The 20,430-nt window shown below is 43.5% G+C and overlaps 1 protein-coding gene across 1 annotated transcript; it reads left to right on the top strand.

Annotated features, from left to right (window-relative positions):
- The first annotated feature begins 17,843 nt into the window (after window positions 1–17,843).
- On the top strand, window positions 17,844–19,999 carry LOC103328731 (ATP synthase epsilon chain). The gene is made up of 2 exons (XM_008231142.3): window positions 17,844–18,088; window positions 19,741–19,999. The coding sequence occupies exons 1-2, from the start codon at window positions 17,905–17,907 to the stop codon at window positions 19,767–19,769; spliced, it is 213 nt and encodes a 70-aa protein (XP_008229364.2). The 5' UTR covers window positions 17,844–17,904; the 3' UTR covers window positions 19,770–19,999.
- The last annotated feature ends 431 nt before the right edge of the window (window positions 20,000–20,430 follow it).

Here is a 20,430-nt window from a genome sequence, read left to right as displayed (position 1 = left end):
TTCAGGGGATTTGGGGGCTCAACATCCCCCTTTCCCGCGGCTGTGCAATGAGGGCTTCCAATCTTGGTTTGCTATTTTTCTTCTTTTCTTTCCTCTTCCTTGGCTGAATCTGATGAAGGAAAAGAGATGCAAATGTATGCTGGTCCAAAGGATGCTTCTGACAGCATGCGGGATGGTATTCATCGGTTCTTTGGATGTCTTTGGCTTGGGACTAGTTTCCAGCAGCTTTGTTAAGGAGCCTGCCATCTACTCCTTCATGTGTTCTCTGTTTTTCAAGAAAACTGAAGCTCGGGTGGGCTATTTTGGTTTTTCTAAGGGCCAAGATGGCTTTCTAAGCAAATGGGCTTTGTTGATTTGGGCTTATTATTTTTTTGGTTGGGTTATCTCTTGGCTAGGTTATTTTGTTTGGGCTTTGAGCTATTTTCTCTCTCTTGTGCTTACCCACATGTTTGGGCCTAAGAAATGGGCTTGAGTCTCGAGGCTCCCAAGCAACCCGAGACTTTCCATTTCTTGGTCCATCAATGGGCCTCATGTTGATTTATCACCATCCATGCCACAACCCACTCAAGCAAGCCCCGGGTTTTTTGAGTGGCTTGCCCACCTAAGCTTGTAGCGTGGTTGGATGCGAGATAATGGCATGGCATGTTGCTTGGCATATTTTAATTTATCGCCCTTGGGAAGAATTGTTTTAATCTTAGCATGAGTTAATCATATTTTATCGCGAATCATAGCATGATAATTTGTTTGTTTAGCGTGACATGTGGATTATAACTCGCATGCGATAGATCCTTTTTTCCTTTTCCTCGTGGAAATATTGTATTGGGCTGATAGTTGCTTGGGCCCGATCCGTGGATTTTGGGCCTCAACATTAGCCCCCTTAATTATAAAGGCCATGAACAGGTGCTGGAATGGGCCAAATAATTAAAATCCAACCCAAAAAATCAGATTTGTATTTGCATAGGACTCTTCTTCTTCCCGCGTGCAAAATGACGGCGTGCCATGATTGGTCCCGGTGGTTATTTGCAGTTTCCAACGCCAACTGCCTTTCTCTCCTTATTTTATTATTTTCCTCCCTTTTCTTTCTCTTTTCTTGCACCAGACATCAACCTTTAAAATTTCCTTTTCCTTTTCACGCTCCAGACCAAAACTTCCTCTAGCTCTCCTCCCTTCGTTCTTCTTTGCTTCTCCACGAATTCAAATATAATGAAGGAGTGAAGTCAGGCCAAAATTATTTTCCTCCAGCCGCTGAGAAGAAGACCCAAGTCGAACCCGACCTCGCTGCTCCATCTTCGTTCCAAAGGAGCCTGCTCGCTGCTGGAAAGGTTCTCCTTTTGTGCGGGTTTTGCCTTCAAATCCCTCGATTTTCTCCTCTTTTTGGTGCATTCAACGTCATCCCTTGGAAGATTTAGCAAGGTACCCTCTTTTTTTCAGTTTTCCCTTAGATTGATTGGAGAATTTGTTGGGTTTCTCATACCCATAGACGTTGCCTTTTGTTTTGGCAGCCAAATACCAAAACCCCCCTTTTTACTTATCTTGTTTCCGCTGCAACAATAGTGCTCACGGAGTGGGTGCTAGCAAGGAAGGGCCCGCGCCATTGTCTAGATTTCTTCCTTCGTTGATTTTGCTCGAGCTGCTGGAAAGGTAATAATTTTTTTTTTGGCTTGGGTTTTCTCCCTTTTGTGTGTAAAAGGCTGACTTGGCATGATGTGCCTTCCCGCTTGTTTGTTTTTTATGCAGGTATACACATCTTGGGCATAGGTGAGGATAGGTACTGGAAACCCCTGACATTTTGCTGCTGGAACCTTCAAACCCTTCAGTCTTCTTAGACTTTGGTAATAACTCTGCCAACTCTGGGTATTTTAGAATAGGTGTAGACTGATGCTTGGCCTAGGCTTTCTTTCCTTGAGGACGTACGTCCGATCAATTGTCACTTGTGGAGAACAATTTTTTCTTGACAGAGCGGATGTTTCGTATTGCCTGGTTGACTATTCCCTTTTTTTATTTATTTAGAGAATGGACCTGTTTATCCTGCCACAGAGCAAAACTCTTGTTTGCCATGAGCTTGAATTCTAAATTGCATGTTTGCTCGGACGACCATAACCAGTCGTGCCTGATACATATTGTACGTGCGCTAATTCCATCTTGCTTCTTCTTGCTTTTCTATATGCAGGTACCTATTATGGCATCCAGGTAATCCACCATTTATCATAAGGGATCACCTTTATTCCATGGATGACAAGTTGAAGAGAGGGAGCCACCTCCTCTGCAAAGGGTCTTGACAAGGGCATAATCATTGCTGAAGAACTAGCGCCAGAATCTACCCCGGTGATTGACCCCGCATCTATATCGAGGTGCTGCATAGAAAGGGGTTTGTTTCCGGCAGTTCATTTGTTCTTTCAATATCCCCGCGCACCAGCAAGGGTTGGTCGGAGGGGTTGACCGTGAGTGAAGGACCCGTCCTACCCGTGATATCTTAAGCCGGGCAGGTGTGTTGGAAGCCATCTTTGCCTCTAAGGCTTGCGACATCCATATTGAAGTCAAGACGCTTCGACATTTGGTTAGACGGTGGAGCACTGAGACACATACTTTCATTTGCTCGTGGGGAGAGTTCACTCCCACGCTTGAGGATGTAGCCAACATTTTCCGCTCCCACTTTGCGGCAGTCAAGATCCTTTCCGCATTGCACTAACCCTAAGACAGGGCTAAAGCTTGAGACTTTACGGAAGGGTGCTCCGACTTCTCCTAGTACTTCTAAGATTCAGTAATTGGATCCAGTTTTTGAGGGAATAGCGACCGAGATGAGCCGTGTCGCCTTGTTGCATTCGTGTCGTTGTGGCTCGAGATTCCTCTTTGTGATTTTTTCCAAGATCGCTTGCATGGGAGAGTGTTTGTGGCTTTGGCAATAGCACGGACAACATGATTCCTTTAGCCCCATGTTCTTAGGGCACCTATACCGCTTGCTTGACCAGATTGGCTTGAGAAGGGCGGCCGGAACCATGGCTGTGGAGACTTTTGTAAATTTCAGCAGATCTTTTTATGGAACGCTTCAAAGGAATAGAGGTATCTCCACTTCCTTATTCAAAGGAGTCCTTTGTTGTTGGACGAGAACTCCTACCACGGTAGTCTTCCTGATCTGTAGATGGTTCCGTCGCATGCAACGGAAGGGCCAAAATTTTCTAGAGCTGCTGGACGATGTTGAGAAATTCATCTTCCGCCCATCTGCGTTTTATCGGAGGGATTCAGCCATGCACCTTTATGCAGATTCTGTCTTGGTCGAGGCCCTAGCCACGCCAAGATTAAAGTTGCTTGCGTAGGAGGCATTACTAAGCGCTGCATGTCTTCCTTTGCCCACATTTGGTGACGATCACTTGGAGGTTTCTGTGCATTATTCCCTTACCGGTCAGACGTTGGGTTCGACCAAGGCGGCCTTCCAAATTCAACTATGGAGATTCCCGACCTTGCAGGGTTTTTGGATCGAGTGTGCCGGGGACGGCAGGCCTCTTGCTTTGCTCGCTAACCGGCAGTTGGTAGCCTCTCAAGGCTTACCAAAATTATTGGAACCGCTGCTTTGCCTCATTTAGCCGATTCCATGCTGCCCATTGTGATAGATTGATTCCTACCGTCATTCATCATGCCCGCTAGTGTCGGAAGAGAAGGCCATTTCCGAGCGAAGCGAAATCGCCTTTACTTCCAAAAGTGGAGAGATTGTTGGTGACTTTTCGAGGTCAAGCGGAAGTTAGAAAGGGGGTTCTCACCGGAAAAGTGCCGTTTGTGTTCGGGAAAGCAGGCGAAGAGAGGAAGGCTGCAGCGTCGAGCAAAGGCAAACTGTAAAAGGGCCGAAAAGTTCATCCCTAAGGTAGCGGCAAGTGGTCTTCCTAGCTCAAGAAAATCGCTTGCCGAGCCTTTGCAAGAGCTTCTATAGCTTCCGAGCGAGCAAGATCAAGAGCTTCATCTCCTCGCAGTAGTATTGCCGTTGCTCTCTTTGTTTCCTGCTTGTACATATAAATATACCATTTTATCTCATTTTACAGGTACTTCCCAAGGTAAGGGTAAGGGTAAGGGGTTTTCGTGACCCCGAAACGTCGAAGCATGCGTATTCTTGAAACGCGGTTTGCTAATACCCGTAAGAATAAAGGTGAAGACCCGGGACCCAAGGTAGTGGTGACGGTTGATGATAGTAGTGATGATGACGATGACAGTGGTGCTGCGGGGACTGAAATTAACATTCATGAGCAAGAGAGCGCTCGCGATACGAGTGGCATGGATGAGGACCTTGATGAAGGTCAATACGGTAGTCACGATGAAGACACCTATCCAGCCTTCGGCGCTAGCTTGGGGGAGCTCGATGGCTCAATCGACTCCCAGCTAGCAATCATGGACAATGCGGGTCGACATTGAACTGGTATCAAATACCCTTCTTGCTTGTTCTACTTAGAATATTAACCTTGCATACTGCCCGTTGTGTCCCATGGTTCATACTTTGCCTTTCTCCTGCAGGTCGTGCCCACCATTGAAGGCACAATAGGTGCTTCATCAGAGGCTGATTTTGCCCTTCCCTCTTGTCGCTGGTTGTTAGCCTTCCGGTGCAACCTCTTCCTTCTCCTAACCCATGTACCCACGACATGGCTGCTAACGCCTCCGCCACTTCCAACAGTTCCTCCTCCCATTTCTCCAGTGAGCGCACATAGCTTCCTTTGCTCCCCTTCTTCCAGCAGACCTCCCTTTGCCGAGGTTATTGACAATAGCCATAAGGATGGTGGTGCTTTTATCGCAGGTTCCTCAAAAGGGCATTTATTCGAGAAAGGCATATCTTGGCGAGATTGGGAAAACTCCTACACAGCATTCAAAGCCTTTTTTGATGGTGGTGTCACCATTCTCAGATCCATTGATGAACTTCTTCCGCTTTGCCACAGATTCGATGGTTATGTGGCGTTTCAAGGTGCCCTCGTGTATCCGGAGACGGTTGAAGCTTTGAAAAGGTTTATGGATAAATATGGAAGTTTGATGGAAGCTACAGATGTCACCTCTTCTTTCTCTAGGTGCACTGCCCTTCGAGCCCTCGGCTTAGTACTTCACGGGATGGACACCATGCAACTCCTTGACATTACAGATCACAAACTACTTTGCTGGCGAGACGCGATATGTGAGGCCGTAATTCTGGGTTTTCGTGTGGAATTTCTTCTCAAACTTGTGAAGAACTTAGCACGCGCGGTCTTTGGAGCAAGGGCCATTCGGGGTATACAATTATCGCATGACTCTGATGAAGTGAGGGCTGCTGCGGATGCTTTGAATATTAAACAACAGGAGTTGGAGAATCAGCGCCGTGAGATGCATGCCCTTCTTCTTGCTAAGGGTATTGATAATACTGGTCCGGAGGCTGACGACTATCTCCTCGGGCTTTTTGTTCTTTGGACATTCCCTTAGCCCAGTACGCAGCTCATCCATTATATCCCCTTTATTACATATTCCAGCAGCAGCCATTTTTTTTTGACACACATTTTCTTTTATCGCTTTGCAGATTGTCCATCCTTAGCTTAGAGATCGCTTAGCTTGGCACATGATCCTGCTTTTCTTCGTGACTCAAGGGCGCATGAACCTTCAAAGCACATGCAAACTTATTTTGCTTTATTTGTAGTGTTGTTTTTTGAGACTCTAACGACTGTGTCGTTATGCCTTCGTAATTTTGATATTAAACTACTGAAGCTTGTATGAATTTCCGAATGCTTGAGGCATGTTGCATATTTCCTGTGTAGATATGTATATGTACTGCTTTGTTGGCCAGGATTGTCTTTACGAACTGCTTGAAATATTTTTTGTTTAGAAGCAAAATCTTCGAAAGCTTCTTTTGCACCGGCTTATCTAGATTCTAGGCTTGACAAAATAGCTCCCCACCTTCCCCAAAGGGTCGAACCAATATGTGCATGATTTCTACTCGGGCTTTATAAAGCTTCCAGGTGTTGTATCGTGTTGTTCCAGATCATCCAATCTTTGATGCCTTGGGAGAAGATCAACGAACGTCTCCAGTCGCCCCGACGCCGTAATCGGCGCCGAGATCGGGAGAACCGGCGCTAGATCGCCGTAACCGCGCAGATCGCCGTAATCGGCGCCAGGCGTCAAGATCGCCGAATCGCTCGATCGGCAGAATCGGCGAATCGAAGAAATGCGATGATCAGCCGAACCGCTCCGGATCAGCCAGTAATCGAGATCACAGAGACCTAAAAGGCCAGCCTTGTCAAATGACTACTTTGTTTACCTTGCACCGCCAATCCGTTCAAAAGCATCTCAAAATTGCATGTTTCTTTGCAACATGGCTTATGCCATTATTTTGTTTTTTTTTTTAAGCGTGATGCTTGGGGACCCCATCTAAGTGACTTTGCCCGGCATGTTTTACTGCTAAGTAGCATGCTTATATATATATAGATATGGAAAATTTGATAAAGGGTTAATAATAGTAAAGTTTTGGAGACACAGTATGTATTTTTTTTCAAAATATTCCTTCATCTTCATTGCAAAAGCCCCTTGCTACCATAATGGTGCATCATACAAAAAGTGTCTTTTCTTTTCAAAACATGAAAATAAGACAGAAGGAGTCTATTTTTTTTTTTGACAGAGAGAAAATACAAAAGTACTAGGCATAAAGTTAACTTAGCAGTAATAGAGCTTGAGCCACTTCCCATTGACGGGGTCGGTCAGCGTGCCTTCCTTGACAGAGACCAAGCGATAATAGCCGCTGCTGTGAACCTCCTTAATCAAAAACGGGCCTTCCCATTGCGGTGCAAACTTGGAAGGTCCCGACACCTGTCTTTTCATATGCTCCGCAACTTTTAGCACGAGGTCTCCTTGCTTGAAGGCGCGAGGCTTGACTGTCCTGTTATAGGCTTGAGTTACAGTTCTGTGGTACAACGCTGTCCTCTTTTCGGCTACCGCTCTTTTTTCATCCAAAGCTTCAAGGTCCAGCAGGCGCCATTCGAGCATGACTTTGTATCCCATTCGAGGTCGCACTGCGGCAGTGGGGATGGTGATCTCTACCGGTGAAATGGCATCGGACCCGTACACAAGTGAATATGGCGAGAAACCTGTGGCACTTCTTGAAGAGGTGCGGTAGGCCCATAAAGCATCCGGCAGGTGAACACTCCAACCTCCCTCGTATTCATAAACCATTTTGCTTAGGATCCTCAATAAAGTCTTGTTTGTGGCTTCCGCTTGACCATTTCCTTGTGGATAATAAGGCGTGGAGCGACGATGCTTGATACCATAACCACTAAGTGTCGAGCTTACTTGCTTATTGACAAACGGGGTGCCATTGTCGGTGACAATCTTGTATGGGATCCCAAACCTACATACAATATTCTCACGGATGAAATTGGCAACGGCAGCTCCCGTGGCCTTCCGAAGAGGAACTGCCTCAACCCACTTTGTGAAATATTCGGTGGCTGTGAGGATCCATATGTAGCCGTCGGACGGTGGATGGATAGTCCCGATCAAATCAAGCCCCCAAGTATGGAAGGGCCAAGGAGTGCGCATGTCTTGCAGCAGCGTGGGAGGCTTATGACTTAAATTGGCATGAACTTGACATGTGTGACACCTCTTCACAAAGTCGTATGCATCATTCTTCATTGTAGGCCAATAGTACCCAACACTCAGCAGCTGCCGGTAAAGCTTCTTCATTCCTTGGTGTTCACCACATTCTCCAGCATGAATCTCTTGCATGACTTGTTGTGCTTCTGACTTTCCCAAGCATTTTAATGGCTCACCATTAAACCCCTTACGGTAAAGAGTTGACCCATCTATGAAGTATCTTTTCATTGTCCTTTTGAGCTTGCGTGCATGCTTGGGATTGGTTGGCAAGACTCCATTGATGAAGGATGCCAAGTATGGAGCCCTCCAATCCTCCGCAAACGAGACGGTGAATGATTCCTCGGTGGAAGGTATCTTTGCACACTTGGGACAATTGGCTTGTATTTCAGCTGCTTGTTTCCTCATTTCTGCCACAACCCTGCATGCAGGCATAAGCTGATTATTGGCTCCAAATTGCAAGTAACCTCATGTACCTCTTGAAGTTTCTCCTGCTTCATTCCCTATGCAACGGGTCAAAATACCTCCCGGAAGGCGCCTGTACAGTTCCCCAAAGATGATCGCATAATCCTTCAATTCTTTAATGTTGCTTCCTTTGCCTATTTTTTCTTTCACAAGCTTCCTCCAGTCATCCCCTTCCACTCCTCTTGAGCCATTGCTTCAACAACTGCATGTCCTTCTTGATTACTGCAATATTCGGCTGTTCTCAATAAATGAGAGCCTCGACCCCAAAGTGGCAAACGCATCAGCATATCTATTAGTGACTCCCGGGATATGTTCCAACACAACTTGTTTGAATGAACGAACAAGCCTTTCAGTGTACGATATGGTGCCAATGCTGGTTCCTTCACGGCAAAATTCCTTGTAATTGGCTCAGCACCAAGTTTGAATCCCCAATAATTTTAATTCTTTCGACACCCATTTCCCTTGCTGTAGACATCCCTGCAATAAAAGCTTCGTACTCCGCCGTATTATTTGTGCATGGGAAATTTAGCTTGAATGAGAGGGCCGTGGCTTGCCCCTCGGGATTGACAAGCACCACACATGCCCCTCCACCCTTCAACGTAGAAGACCCATCGAAGTAGAGGGTTCATGGTTTTGCCTTTGTAACTACAGCAACCATTTCCGGCAGCTCCCCCAGAACTTACTTAGAGATTGTCGATCCTTCAACTTCGGGAAATAGAGCCAACATTTCAATCACGGCCTGCCCTTTGATAGCTTTTGGGGTGGTGCAGGTGATATCAAACTCGGACAGTTGTAGCAACCAGCGTGCAAGGCGTCCGGACAATACCGGTCTTGTAAGCAAATATCTTACGGGATCAGACTTCACCATGAGATGTAGCCAGAGAAAGGAAGTAATGCCGCAAGCGCTGTGCAGCATAGACAAGCAAGGCACAAAAGTTCAGTTTTCGGATATCTTACTTCAGATCCCCTTAGTTGCCTACTTATGTAATAAATAGGACTTTCTTCCCCACTGTGATCATCTTGAGCAAGTAAGGCCCCAACCGCTGTGTTTGTTGCAGCCAGATAAAGCTTGAGAGGAAGCCCCGGAATAGGTGCTTTCATAGTGGGCAGCTTGGTGATTATTTGTTGCACCTTCTTGTAAGCTTCTTGGCACTTCTCACTCCATTCATACGGCTTGCCTTTCTTGAGCAATGGAGTAAAAGCACTCATGGTGGCAGCAAGACCTGGGATAAAGCGCCGAATATAAGATAATCTTCCCATAAAGCTTTTCAATTCTTTTTGGTTTCTAGGGGGTGCAAGAGAATTTATGGCTTTAGTCTTTTCAGGATCCACGTCTATGCCACGCTGGTGCACTTGAAACCCCAAGAATTTACGGATGAGACCCCGAACGCATACTTCTTTGGATTCATCTTCAAACCGCAAATACAGCCGACACCTTTCCAGCACTCTCCTCAAAGCTTCCTAATGGCCTTCTCTGGTTTTGGACTTCACCACAAGGTCATCCACATAATCCTCGACTTCTTTTCCCATCATGTCGTGAAACATCGCTGTCATGGCTCTTTGGTAGGTGGCGCCAGCATTTTTGAGGCCGAATGGCATGACCGTATAATAAAAATTCCTATATGGTGTTCGAAAGGCTGTCTTCTCGGCATCCTTGGGAGACATCTTGATCTGATTGTAGCCACTAAACCCATCCATGAATGACAACAAGCCTTGACCCGAGGTCGAATCAATCAAGATATCCATGTTAGGCAGCGGGAACTCGTCCTTTGGGCAAGCTCGGTTGAGATCTCGATAGTCCGTGCATACTCTGATCACACCGGTTTTCTTTTTCACAGGGACAATATTTGCTAGCCACGTAGGATGATTGATTGGCTTAATGAATCCGGCAGCCAACAACTTCTCAATTTCCACCTTGATTTGCTTCTCAACTTCAGGATGAAAATTCCTTCTTGGCTGCACGATAGGTTTTGCACCAAGCTCAATATTCAAAGTATGACTTACTAAGCTTGGGTTTAAGCCAGGCATTTCCTCATAGCTCCAAGCGAATACATCTCGAAATTCCTTTAGCAAAGATACCAAAGCCGCCCTCTCCTCACCTGTTAAATGAACACTTATGGAAATAGGCCTTGGGGTAGAGGGATCCTCACTCAAATCAATTGTTTCCAGCTGCTCGACTACTGCTAATCCATCTTGCATGTGTCTGGGTGCTGCCATTGGTTCTTGGAAAACACAAGGCATGGGTGCCTTGTTGTCGGAACTTCCACAGCCATTTGCTTGCATTACTTTTCCTCCATACTCGGGGCTTTCCCGTAAGACACGGTCAAGCCCCCAACCCCATCATAAGCGGTACACAGTACGCCCATCGGGCAGCGTCACCTTTGAGCATTGGGGATGATCATAGGCGTGGTTGTTGACTTCCGAGTGCCTCTTTCTCTCTCGATCAACAATGGTGATGAGCTCCTCATTGCTTAAATCACGAATTTCAGTCCACGAGGGAAGGTAGGTCCCGAAATCCTTGGATGGATTGCTTCCAGCACCTATGCATTCAGTGTAGAATTCCGCCTCGGAGTAGTGAGCTTCATCCTTGTTGAACGGTGCTTGATTTCCAGGTATGCGTAGCGGCCTCAGCCCAATCCTTCCTTTTACGCATTGATGATAGGTAGAGACCACGAGCTTATGCTTGTTGAGCCATGGTCTTCCTAGCAAAGCATGGTAAGCCACATCCACATCCACAACATAGAACTTAGTAAGTGACCGAATTGGCCCCACCTTCAAATGTACTTGTAGATGCCCGACCGTGACCTCACTCTTATTCCCAAAACCACTGATGTTCATCTGTGATTGAACAATTTTGGACAATGGAATACCAGCTGCCGTAAGCACAGACAGAGGTAATATGTTGTGAGAGGAACCCGTGTCTACCAAAGCTCTCCTTATGAACACGTCATTGATTTGTCCCTCCAAGTAAAGCGGCCTCCTATGGTCCGGGTATGGAACTTCCATGTCTTCGTCCGTAAAGACGATAGCATTGTCATTTCCCAAGAATGACCCTTGTGGTTGAGTTGTAAAGCATTGAGAACTGGACTCCTCAGAGATATTCATCGAGACTACGGCAATTGCCTCTCTTGCTTGAGGCCCGGCCGTTGGTCAAAGAGTGATTTGAACCTTGGGTTTCTTTCAAGGACCTGAAGCTGTGGGCCCCTGTTTCATGCTTAAATAACGTTCCATCACACTTGTTTCAGCTTCCGTGATATTATGAAATGTCACGGCAATTCCTCTGCTCAGATAAAGGCCCCGAGTAGCGTTCTTCCGCATGTCCAAAACAAAAATTTCGCTGTCTGAGTGTTACCCCATCCATCAGCGAGTGGCCATGGTGTGTTGTAACTTGAAGGCCTCGAATATTTACACCAATATGCCTTCTCCATGTTTCCGCAAGGTTCCCATATAGCTTCCGGCGGCTTTGGGTCATTCCTCCAAGGGTGGCACAATTCATCATCATCAAGCAAATCACCGGAGCATGTAACGACAGCGAGTACCTCCTTTCCCCTTCGTTTTGGCAAGGGGTCTTCATCAATCGTTTGCTTCCTAGAGGGAAGTTCGAGGACTCCCTCATGTATTTTGGCGTGTAAAATCTTCCTCAGACTCTGGCAGGCAGTGGTTGGATGCCCCACAAATTGATGATAACGGCAGTACCTAGGATCATTCTTTTCCTCTCGAGTAGGGACCTTGTAGGGTCTGACAGGTTTGATTACGCCATCAGCAATCATTGTGTCAAGGATAGCATGAAATTCTTCATCTTTGCATGGTAGCGGTGGATACGTCTCTCTATCCTTCCGTTTGCGTGAATTGTAGTCGTTGGATGGCTTATCATCTATTGCTAATGTCTGATGCCCTTCCTTCTTCTCATTCCTCCAAGTCCTTTGTCCTGGTGGCTTGACAGACATGCTCGTCTTCCTCACGACTTCCAGCATAGAAAATTGACTAATGCCAATATTCTCCAAATACACTCTATAATCCGCCACGATATTGCTGATGCAGATTTCAACAAGCGCCTCCTCGTCTTTCTCATCATAGCAATCCAATGCCAGGTTCCGGAACCTCGCGTACAAAGTCCACGGGATCCTCACCATGCTTCTGGCGAGTGTTGTTGAGTTGAGTGGTGGTGACTCGTTCTTCATGCTGGAAATACTTCTACGAACCTGCTTGCGGACTTTCCCAGGAATGAATAGAGCCTGGTGCCAACGTTGTATACCATGTGTAAGCACGATCGGTGAGGCTCTTTGAAAATTCTCTAAGTCGAAGATTATGATCACCAGCATATGGTCCCAAGGCATCAATGAAGCGATTGACATGCTCCTTCGGGCTCCCCTTCCTCCCATCAAAGAGGACAAAGGTTGGTGCTTCGTAGCCTTTAGGATATGGCTGCTGGAGCAAGCTTGATGGATACGGCGGCTGGGAAGATACTTCCAGTCTTCCGACTTCGACTCTCCTTTTCGATGGCGACAACGTCCTCTGAGTGACAAAAGATGGTCCTTCTGCTCGGACTCCTTTCCTAGCAGCAGATTCCTCTTGTGGGTGTTTCTCGTTCACTTCACTTGGCTTTGGAGCCGAATTTTTGAGTTCTTTTATCATCTCTGCCATCTCCCTCTGAGTCTCACCCATAGCATGAATGGCTGTAACAAGGTCTGTGAGGGTAAAAGTTCCCTCACTTGCACGTTCTTCTTCTCTGGAAGAGGCATGTTGCCTTGATTCTGAGTCGCATGGCTTGGCCCATCCTGGGAGGTCATGTTGTTGCTTCTGGTCTTCTTCCTTGGAGGCATTGATGAAGATAATGGCTTAATCCCCAGCTGAAGTCGCCAATTTATGTAGGGGCTTTTTCCTTCCAGCAGCAGATGGGTTGGGCTTGTTGCAAAAGGCAGACTGAGGAGATTGCCCCTTTTTGTTTAGGTTCGAAAATCAAGCCCCAAAATACCTCGAAAGGGCAGCAAAACCTTAGGAGATATTTTGGATAATCTTCACCAACGAGAATAATGATGACTTGCGGTAGTTCTGGCATGCTTACAGATGGTTTCTCAGCCCAGCATGAGTGGCATGAGGCATGGAGAGCAAAACCAACATGGGTTTAGCACTAAGAGAGAAATTAGGTTTGGTTTGTGAGAAATGAAAGGGTCTAAGTAAGGGATGAGGTGTAGATGGTTTCAGCCCAGCATGAGTGGCATGAGGCATGGAGAGCAAAACCAACATGGGTTTAGCACTAAGAGAGAAATTAGGTTTGGTTTGTGAGAAATGAAAGGGTCTAAGTAAGGGATGAGGTGTTTTGTGGGGATTTTGACTAGAAAAAAGGAAAAAGAAAGGCAGGGTTCTTCCAAAGGCAAAAGAAAACAAATCGGAGAAGGAGGTGAACAAAGGCACTTAATCTGAGTTTTGCAAGGTAGAGAGTAAAGCTTGCTCTCTGCAGGTTGTCTGTTCTGTTTGTTGGGTAGGGGAAGGCTCAATTTATAGCTGCCGGAAATCACCATTTTTCAAGAAACCCTAATGGCTTCTACTTACTTTGGCTGAGCTTTTCTCCCTTTCTCCTCCCCTTCTCTGACTTCCCTTTCTTGGCAAAGATTGCTTCTGTCTATCTTCATGAATTCAGGGGATTTGGGGGCTCAACATCCCCCTTTCCCGCGGTGTGCAATGAGGGCTTCCAATCTTGGTTTGCTGATTTTTCTTCTTTTCTTTCCTCTTCCTTGGCTGAATCTGATGAAGGAAAAGAGATGCAAATGTATGCTGGTCCAAAGGATGCTTCTGACAGCATGCGGGATGGTATTCATCGGTTCTTTGGATGTCTTTGGCTTGGGACTAGTTTCCAGCAGCTTTGCTTAAGGAGCCTGCCATCTACTCCTTCACGTGTTCTCTGTTTTTCAAGAAAACTGAAGCTCGGTGGGCTATTTTGGTTTTTTCTAAGGGCCAAGATGGCTTTCTAAGCAAATGGGCTTTGTTGATTTGGGCTTATTATTTTTTTGGTTGGGTTATCTCTTGGCTAGGTTATTTTGTTTGGGCTTTTGAGCTATTTTCTCTCTCTTGTGCTTACCCACATGTTTGGGCCTAAGAAATGGGCTTGAGTCTCGAGGCTCCCAAGCAACCCGAGACTTTCCATTTCTTGGTCCATCAATGGGCCTCATGTTGATTTATCACCATCCATGCCACAACCCACTCAAGCAAGCCCCGGGTTTTTTGAGTGGCTTGGGCCCACCTAGGCTTGTAGCGTGGTTGGATGCGAGATAATGGCATGGCATGTTGCTTGGCATATTTTAATTTATCGCCCTTGGGAAGAATTGTTTTAATCTTAGCATGAGTTAATCATATTTTATCGCGAATCATAGCATGATAATTTGTTTGTTTAGCGTGGCATGTGGATTATAACTCGCATGCGATAGATCCTTTTTTCCTTTTCCCTCGTGGAAATATTGTATTGGGCTGATAGTTGCTTGGGCCCGATCCGTGGATTTTTTGGGCCTCAACAATAATATCTGCAATTATTATAGGGTTATTCGCAGTAATGGTCCCTCAACTATACTCATAGTTACATTTGGGTCACTAAACTCAATTATTAGTTGCAGACGCCACTAATTAGTCATGCGTTGCACCATTAGTCCTTCCATCAAATTCTGTTAAATTTTTTTTGTCAAAAGTGAGGATAAATTCGGAAATTCATCCACAACCCTCCCCTTCCTCCATAACCCTTCATTGCCGCAACCCAATCCTTGCCAACACCAAAAAATTCAATTAAAAAGATGTCCCACATCAACAAGAATATTTTCAGACCAACAAATAGATTCAAGATCTCGCATTTTAAGCCGTTTACGAGAACCCAAGTCACGTTCTTGTCCCAATTCATTACTCACCCACTTCTCCCCAACAATCTAAAACAACCCAAAAAATAAGCGCAGGAAAAAGAACCAACCTTTGAATCCGATCTGAGTATCGAGACCAACCCTTCTCCTAAATCACATCAGTCTTTCGTCATCTTCGAACCCAATTCAAATACAACAATTTAAAACCTGACCCTTTTGCAAGAGCCACTAAATCTGACTCATGGGTGCTAAAATTTGTAGACTTTTGAAACAAAAATGAAAAGGAGTAAGTGTTGAAATGATGAATCTTTGGACCTCCCTGAGGAGCAAACAAGAATGGAAGGTTGAACCACAGGTTTGGCACAAGAGGAATCTTTCTTAGACTCGGTTCACGCCGTCAGTTTGCAAACCATCAAGAGGTTAAGAGGGAAGAGGGGTTGGTGAATTAGGGTTTTGAAGTTTTGTGTAGCAGATCTGTGGGAATTTTTATTATTTGATATTCAATTTGAATTTCTGAATTTACAAATTTACAAATTTTGAAGTTGTGGAGGCAGGGTTGTGGATGAATTTTCAAATTTACCCTCACTTTTGACTGAAAATTTAATAGAATTTGACGGAAGAACTACTGGTGCAAAAAAACACATATTTGAGTGACGTCTACAACTAATAATTGAGTTCAGTGACCCAAATGTAACTACGGATATAGTTGATGGACCATTGTTGTGAATAACCCATTATAATATAATCTTACAAGAGAATAAACATCTTCATTGAAAATTTAGTTGGGAAATTTTTGTAGCCTCCAAAACTAAACAAAATGAAATACAACCATTTTCAACTCTCACATAATCTCATATAAAAAAACAAAAGTCTCACATAATCTAGTACACATTTCAGAGTTCTAATTTGTGTGTGTGTGTGTGTGTAATTCATATTATGTTGGGATTACCAAAATAAATCACCGCGCTTCTTCCATTTTTCAATAATTGGAGAATTATGTGGGTTTACTTATTAGTCATCTCACTGATAAATAAATAAATAATCTTCTTCTTTGACCTTTCTTTCATGGGGATCATGATTTTGAAAACTTATATTACGCCCGTTTGATTCGCAAATTGAACTTCATTGGAATGAAATTCCCATGTCTAATCCTATAAGATGGGAATGAAAGATGTTCAATGACGAAATGTTATTTTTACCAATTCCCATGTTTGGTTTGTGCAATATTACGAATGAGAAGTTGTTTTGTTTTCCAACAATGCCCTCAATTAGCCCATGTTTAATCCCACAAGATGGGAATGAAGGATGTTCAATGATGAAATGCTATTTTTACCAATTTGCATGTTCGATTATTAGGAATGAAAAGTTTTTTAGTTTTCCAACAATGCCCTTAATTAGTCAAAAAGGATTTTTTTTTTTTGAAAAGTTCTTTTATAGGTCAAAAATAGTATTTGAAAATTGTAACATGGGTAAGTTTGTCGATACAAATTGCATTATGTTTTATGGTGCAAAGTTTACTTTGACATATATAAGAGAATGAGTTATTTACACTAACAATCATTGAGATTTTAGGCGTTTTCACAAAATCCCATGAGGTTTTAGAAATTATACGAACACCCCATGAGGTTTTAAATTGTTTTCACATAACCCATTTTCTTTGATCCAAAAATTGATGATTTTATATAAACAAATTCTTCAATTTTTTAGGTTAATTTTTTTCACACATTTATGGAGGTTAATTTTTTTCATTTGCATAAGTTTTTTTCATATGAAATCATCAATTTTGGAAAAATAATTAGAAACCTCAAGAGGTGTTCGTATAAAATCTGAAACCACATGGAGTTTTGTAGTGTAAATAACTTTTAAGAGAATATAGAATATTTGCTTAATTGTTTATGAGGAGAAATGACCAAACCAAATCGGTCACTAAGGCCCCGCTTTGGGATTGCTTTTTTATAAAACTCGCTTAACTTTAAAGTTAAGCTTTGTGTTTGGTAAAATAAAATATCTCGATTATTTTAAAAGCAGTGAACTTTTGAGACAACAAAAGGACTCATTGCTTTTTCAAAGTTTTCAAAGTGAATATTTAATGAATTTTTTTAATTCCCAAAATATCATCATTCATTTTAAAAAATGACATCACCTCCACTTCCACATCCAACTTCACCACTTGCACCACCACATTCACTACCTCTACAACCACCGCCACCGCCACCACCACCACCACAACCACCACATCTTCCTCCTCCTCATCCTCCACCACCACCACTACCACCTCCACCATCACCCTCCACCTCCACCTCCTCCACCACCACTACCACCACCACCACCTCCTCCTCCAAAACCTCCACATCCACCACCACCACCATGCTGCCACTACCACCACCACCACCACCTTCACAACCGCCATCCTCACCACCACAACTACCACAACCACCAACTCCGCCTTCATCTCCACCACAAACTCCACTCCATCACTATCACTACCACCACATGATTAATGCATAACACCTTTAACATCATGTCTTTTTTTTTTTTTTTTTTTAAGACCTTTTCTATTGAGAGGGGCAATAGCATATTAAACTCACACACACTACACGTAATCTTTAGGGACTCAACTGACCTCACGAGGGAGTAAATACTCCAAACCGCTATACTAGTGGGTCCTTTGCAACATCATGTCTATTTTAGTCATTATTCACAGTTACAACAATTTTATATTGAAATTTACCAAACGGTTTTAATTATGCTATTCGTTTGATGACTGAATCAAATCAATTCTAACCGTAATATAACATTATTAGGGAGAAGAAGACACATAATGACTTTTTTGTTTTCGCTTATTTTGGGCTTTCGATGGGTATTTTGGACCTTCTTCACGGCCTCGCAATACATGGAGAAACCAAAACCACTCGATCCGGCCCATTTACAAGCGCTTGTGGGATTAACTACCACTGAAATTGAAGGGGGGTTGTCTAGGTCACATTGACTGTCACACAGAGAGAGCGAAAGAAAGAAGACAATGGCGTCGAACGCAGCGGTGCCGTTTTGGCGTGCGGCCGGTATGACTTACATCACCTACTCAAACATCTGTGCGAATCTGGTTCGGAATTGCCTCAAGGAGCCTTACAAGACTGAAGCAATATCTCGCGAGAGGGTACACTTTGCCGTCTCCAAGTGGACCGATGGCAAGCCTGAGACACCCAGTAAGCTCATCCCTCTTTTGCTTTCAGATTTCAGATCTTGGGTTTTCATTTCTGGTTTGATTGCTTATTTGCTTGTTTAAAAGCTCATCCGTTTATCGTTGTTAATATTTGATTTCAATCTGTGCGTTTAGAATCTGGGATTTTTCAGATGAATTGAAATTTCGTGTATTTTGTGAAATGAAATTTAATCTCATGATGAGCTAATTGAGATCGATTTGCAATGTTGGGTTGTGTGATTGGTTTGATGTGAACGAGTGGCTCACATGATGAACTTTTGAAAGTTTTTATTTTTCTTTCGGTTTTACAAATAATGTGAAAATGCATTTGATTTAATTACGGACATTAGATTCACGAGGTTTCTTCCAATTTGTGATTTTTTTTTTCCTTTAAATAATCAAAGGTGTTAACTTTTAGATTAATCTGGGTTGTTATAACTAAAGCACCCACGTCAGAAGCATGTTGTGATCGCATGGTTTAAGTTTCACAGTTGAGATTTGTGAAATGAGAATGTCTCCTGAACTTCGCACCTTATGTTTAGCCCAAATGGGTATTAAGGCATTGCACTCTTTGTTCAGTTTTTAAGACTTTTTGGACCATTTATAATAGCCGCAGACGTTTTTTTTCCCCTTACATATGATACTAGTCAGGGATTGCAAGGACTGCACTTGCTGGGGTATTATCGTGTGCTCTAAGGGGCCGTATACCTTGTGAAGCAGTACTTGCAAAAGAAAAGTAGGAAAATAGAACCTGAGCAGGATGAAATATTTTAACAGATACATGTTGATGCTGACCACTTTTCCTTTCCTTATTTCATGTGTACAAGGATGATATCTAAATACATCTTAGAGCACTTTTTAACCCTTTTGTTCTAAGAGTAAATAAAAGTAACTTCTAGCATTTGATCTTGGCTTCTGTTGTGAAATGAATTGCAATCCTTCTGTATATCTCAGTTTAACCATGTAGCTTTAAGTTAGTTGTGACTCCTCTTTGGGTTCAGCTGCCTAAGTATAAGTTGTTAACCCCAGGATAACTCCCCCAGAAGAGGGGAGTAGAGTTAGAACCATAGGGCTACAGCCCATGATTGACAGGAACAATTCGGCAGCACGTTTATTCTTAGAGCATTCACAAATTGGTGTTGAAATGAGGAGATTTTTTGTTTTTTCTTTTTTGTTTTTGGTCAAAACGAGAGGAGATTTTGATTGAGACTTGATTTGTTAATGTCGTGTGTTTTCTGAAGTGTCCACTGTGAGCTGTTTTGATTCAAGGGGATGGTGCTTATTTCAAACTGCTAACTAATGAAGAATCTGGCAGACTATGCAATTTTAAGGCTGATTTCAGATTCTTGAAAATATTTATCCTGAACTTTTTGTTATTTCCAATGCTGTCGCCATTCATGAGTGTTGTATTGTTTTGGATCTGCTAACTAATGAAGAAAATACAATGCAATGGCTATTGATTCCTAATAGTATATTAATACTTTAAATTTTTGTTTTGTGTGAATGGGTAGCATATTAATAATCGATTGTGGTTAATATTTGCCTTTGATAAAAGTGCATACATTTGCATGGTAATTTGATTTGTGAACTTTGTGAATAACGAATCTATATTCCGCCAGGCCAGTATTCTCATGGGTGTTTTTTGTTTTCTGACAGCTATCCGTACGGACACACCTGATGTATGAGTTGAAGAATATTGGATTGCTCATGCCCTTGGGTTACACAGATGCTTTCTCCCTTTTGTTGTCGCTTTGATAGATGTGATTATATCGGGTTTTGATGCCCAAAACTTTCAGACTTGGATTGTATTCTGTGTTTCTGCATGATCCTTCTGTTATAATAATGATGTATTGACACTGATGAAGTGTCTGATTGTTTCAGCAGTATAATCTCACCCCACATCTACCTTGCTCAATTTTAGAATTCCCTCCATCTGCATTTCATTTGGACGATTTGGAGAATACTTATTCATTGACTTGACCTGTTGTCCATTAAGGTCAGTTTTGAATTTTGGTTTGATGAGAGAAGTACCAAAAAACAGGAACACTACAAGGAGCCTTAGCCTCTAGGGCAACCACCACTCAGAGTGTCCATTCGCAGCGCAGCTGCAACAAAGTTGGCTTCCCGGAACACATGCTTAAATTTAAATCCGTGAACAAACCTCTGGACATTTGAAATGGTAGTCTTAATAAGGGGAAGCCATTAAAATCTGTAATGCTGCTCTGGTAGTAGCAAGTTTCTACGGTGTTGTCCTCACCTGAATATGCCAAATTGACAGCAAACGTGAGAAGCCTATTGGGAAAACAATAATAATAATATTGACAATTAAGCATCCTGAATGGCATA

This window comes from Prunus mume, linkage group LG4 (assembly GCF_029339155.1).
Source record: "Prunus mume cultivar Tortuosa linkage group LG4, ASM2933915v1, whole genome shotgun sequence".
Taxonomy (NCBI): Eukaryota; Viridiplantae; Streptophyta; class Magnoliopsida; order Rosales; family Rosaceae; genus Prunus; species Prunus mume.
The sequence above is the reverse complement of the archived record's forward strand: the minus strand, read 5'-3'. Positions and strand labels throughout refer to the sequence as shown.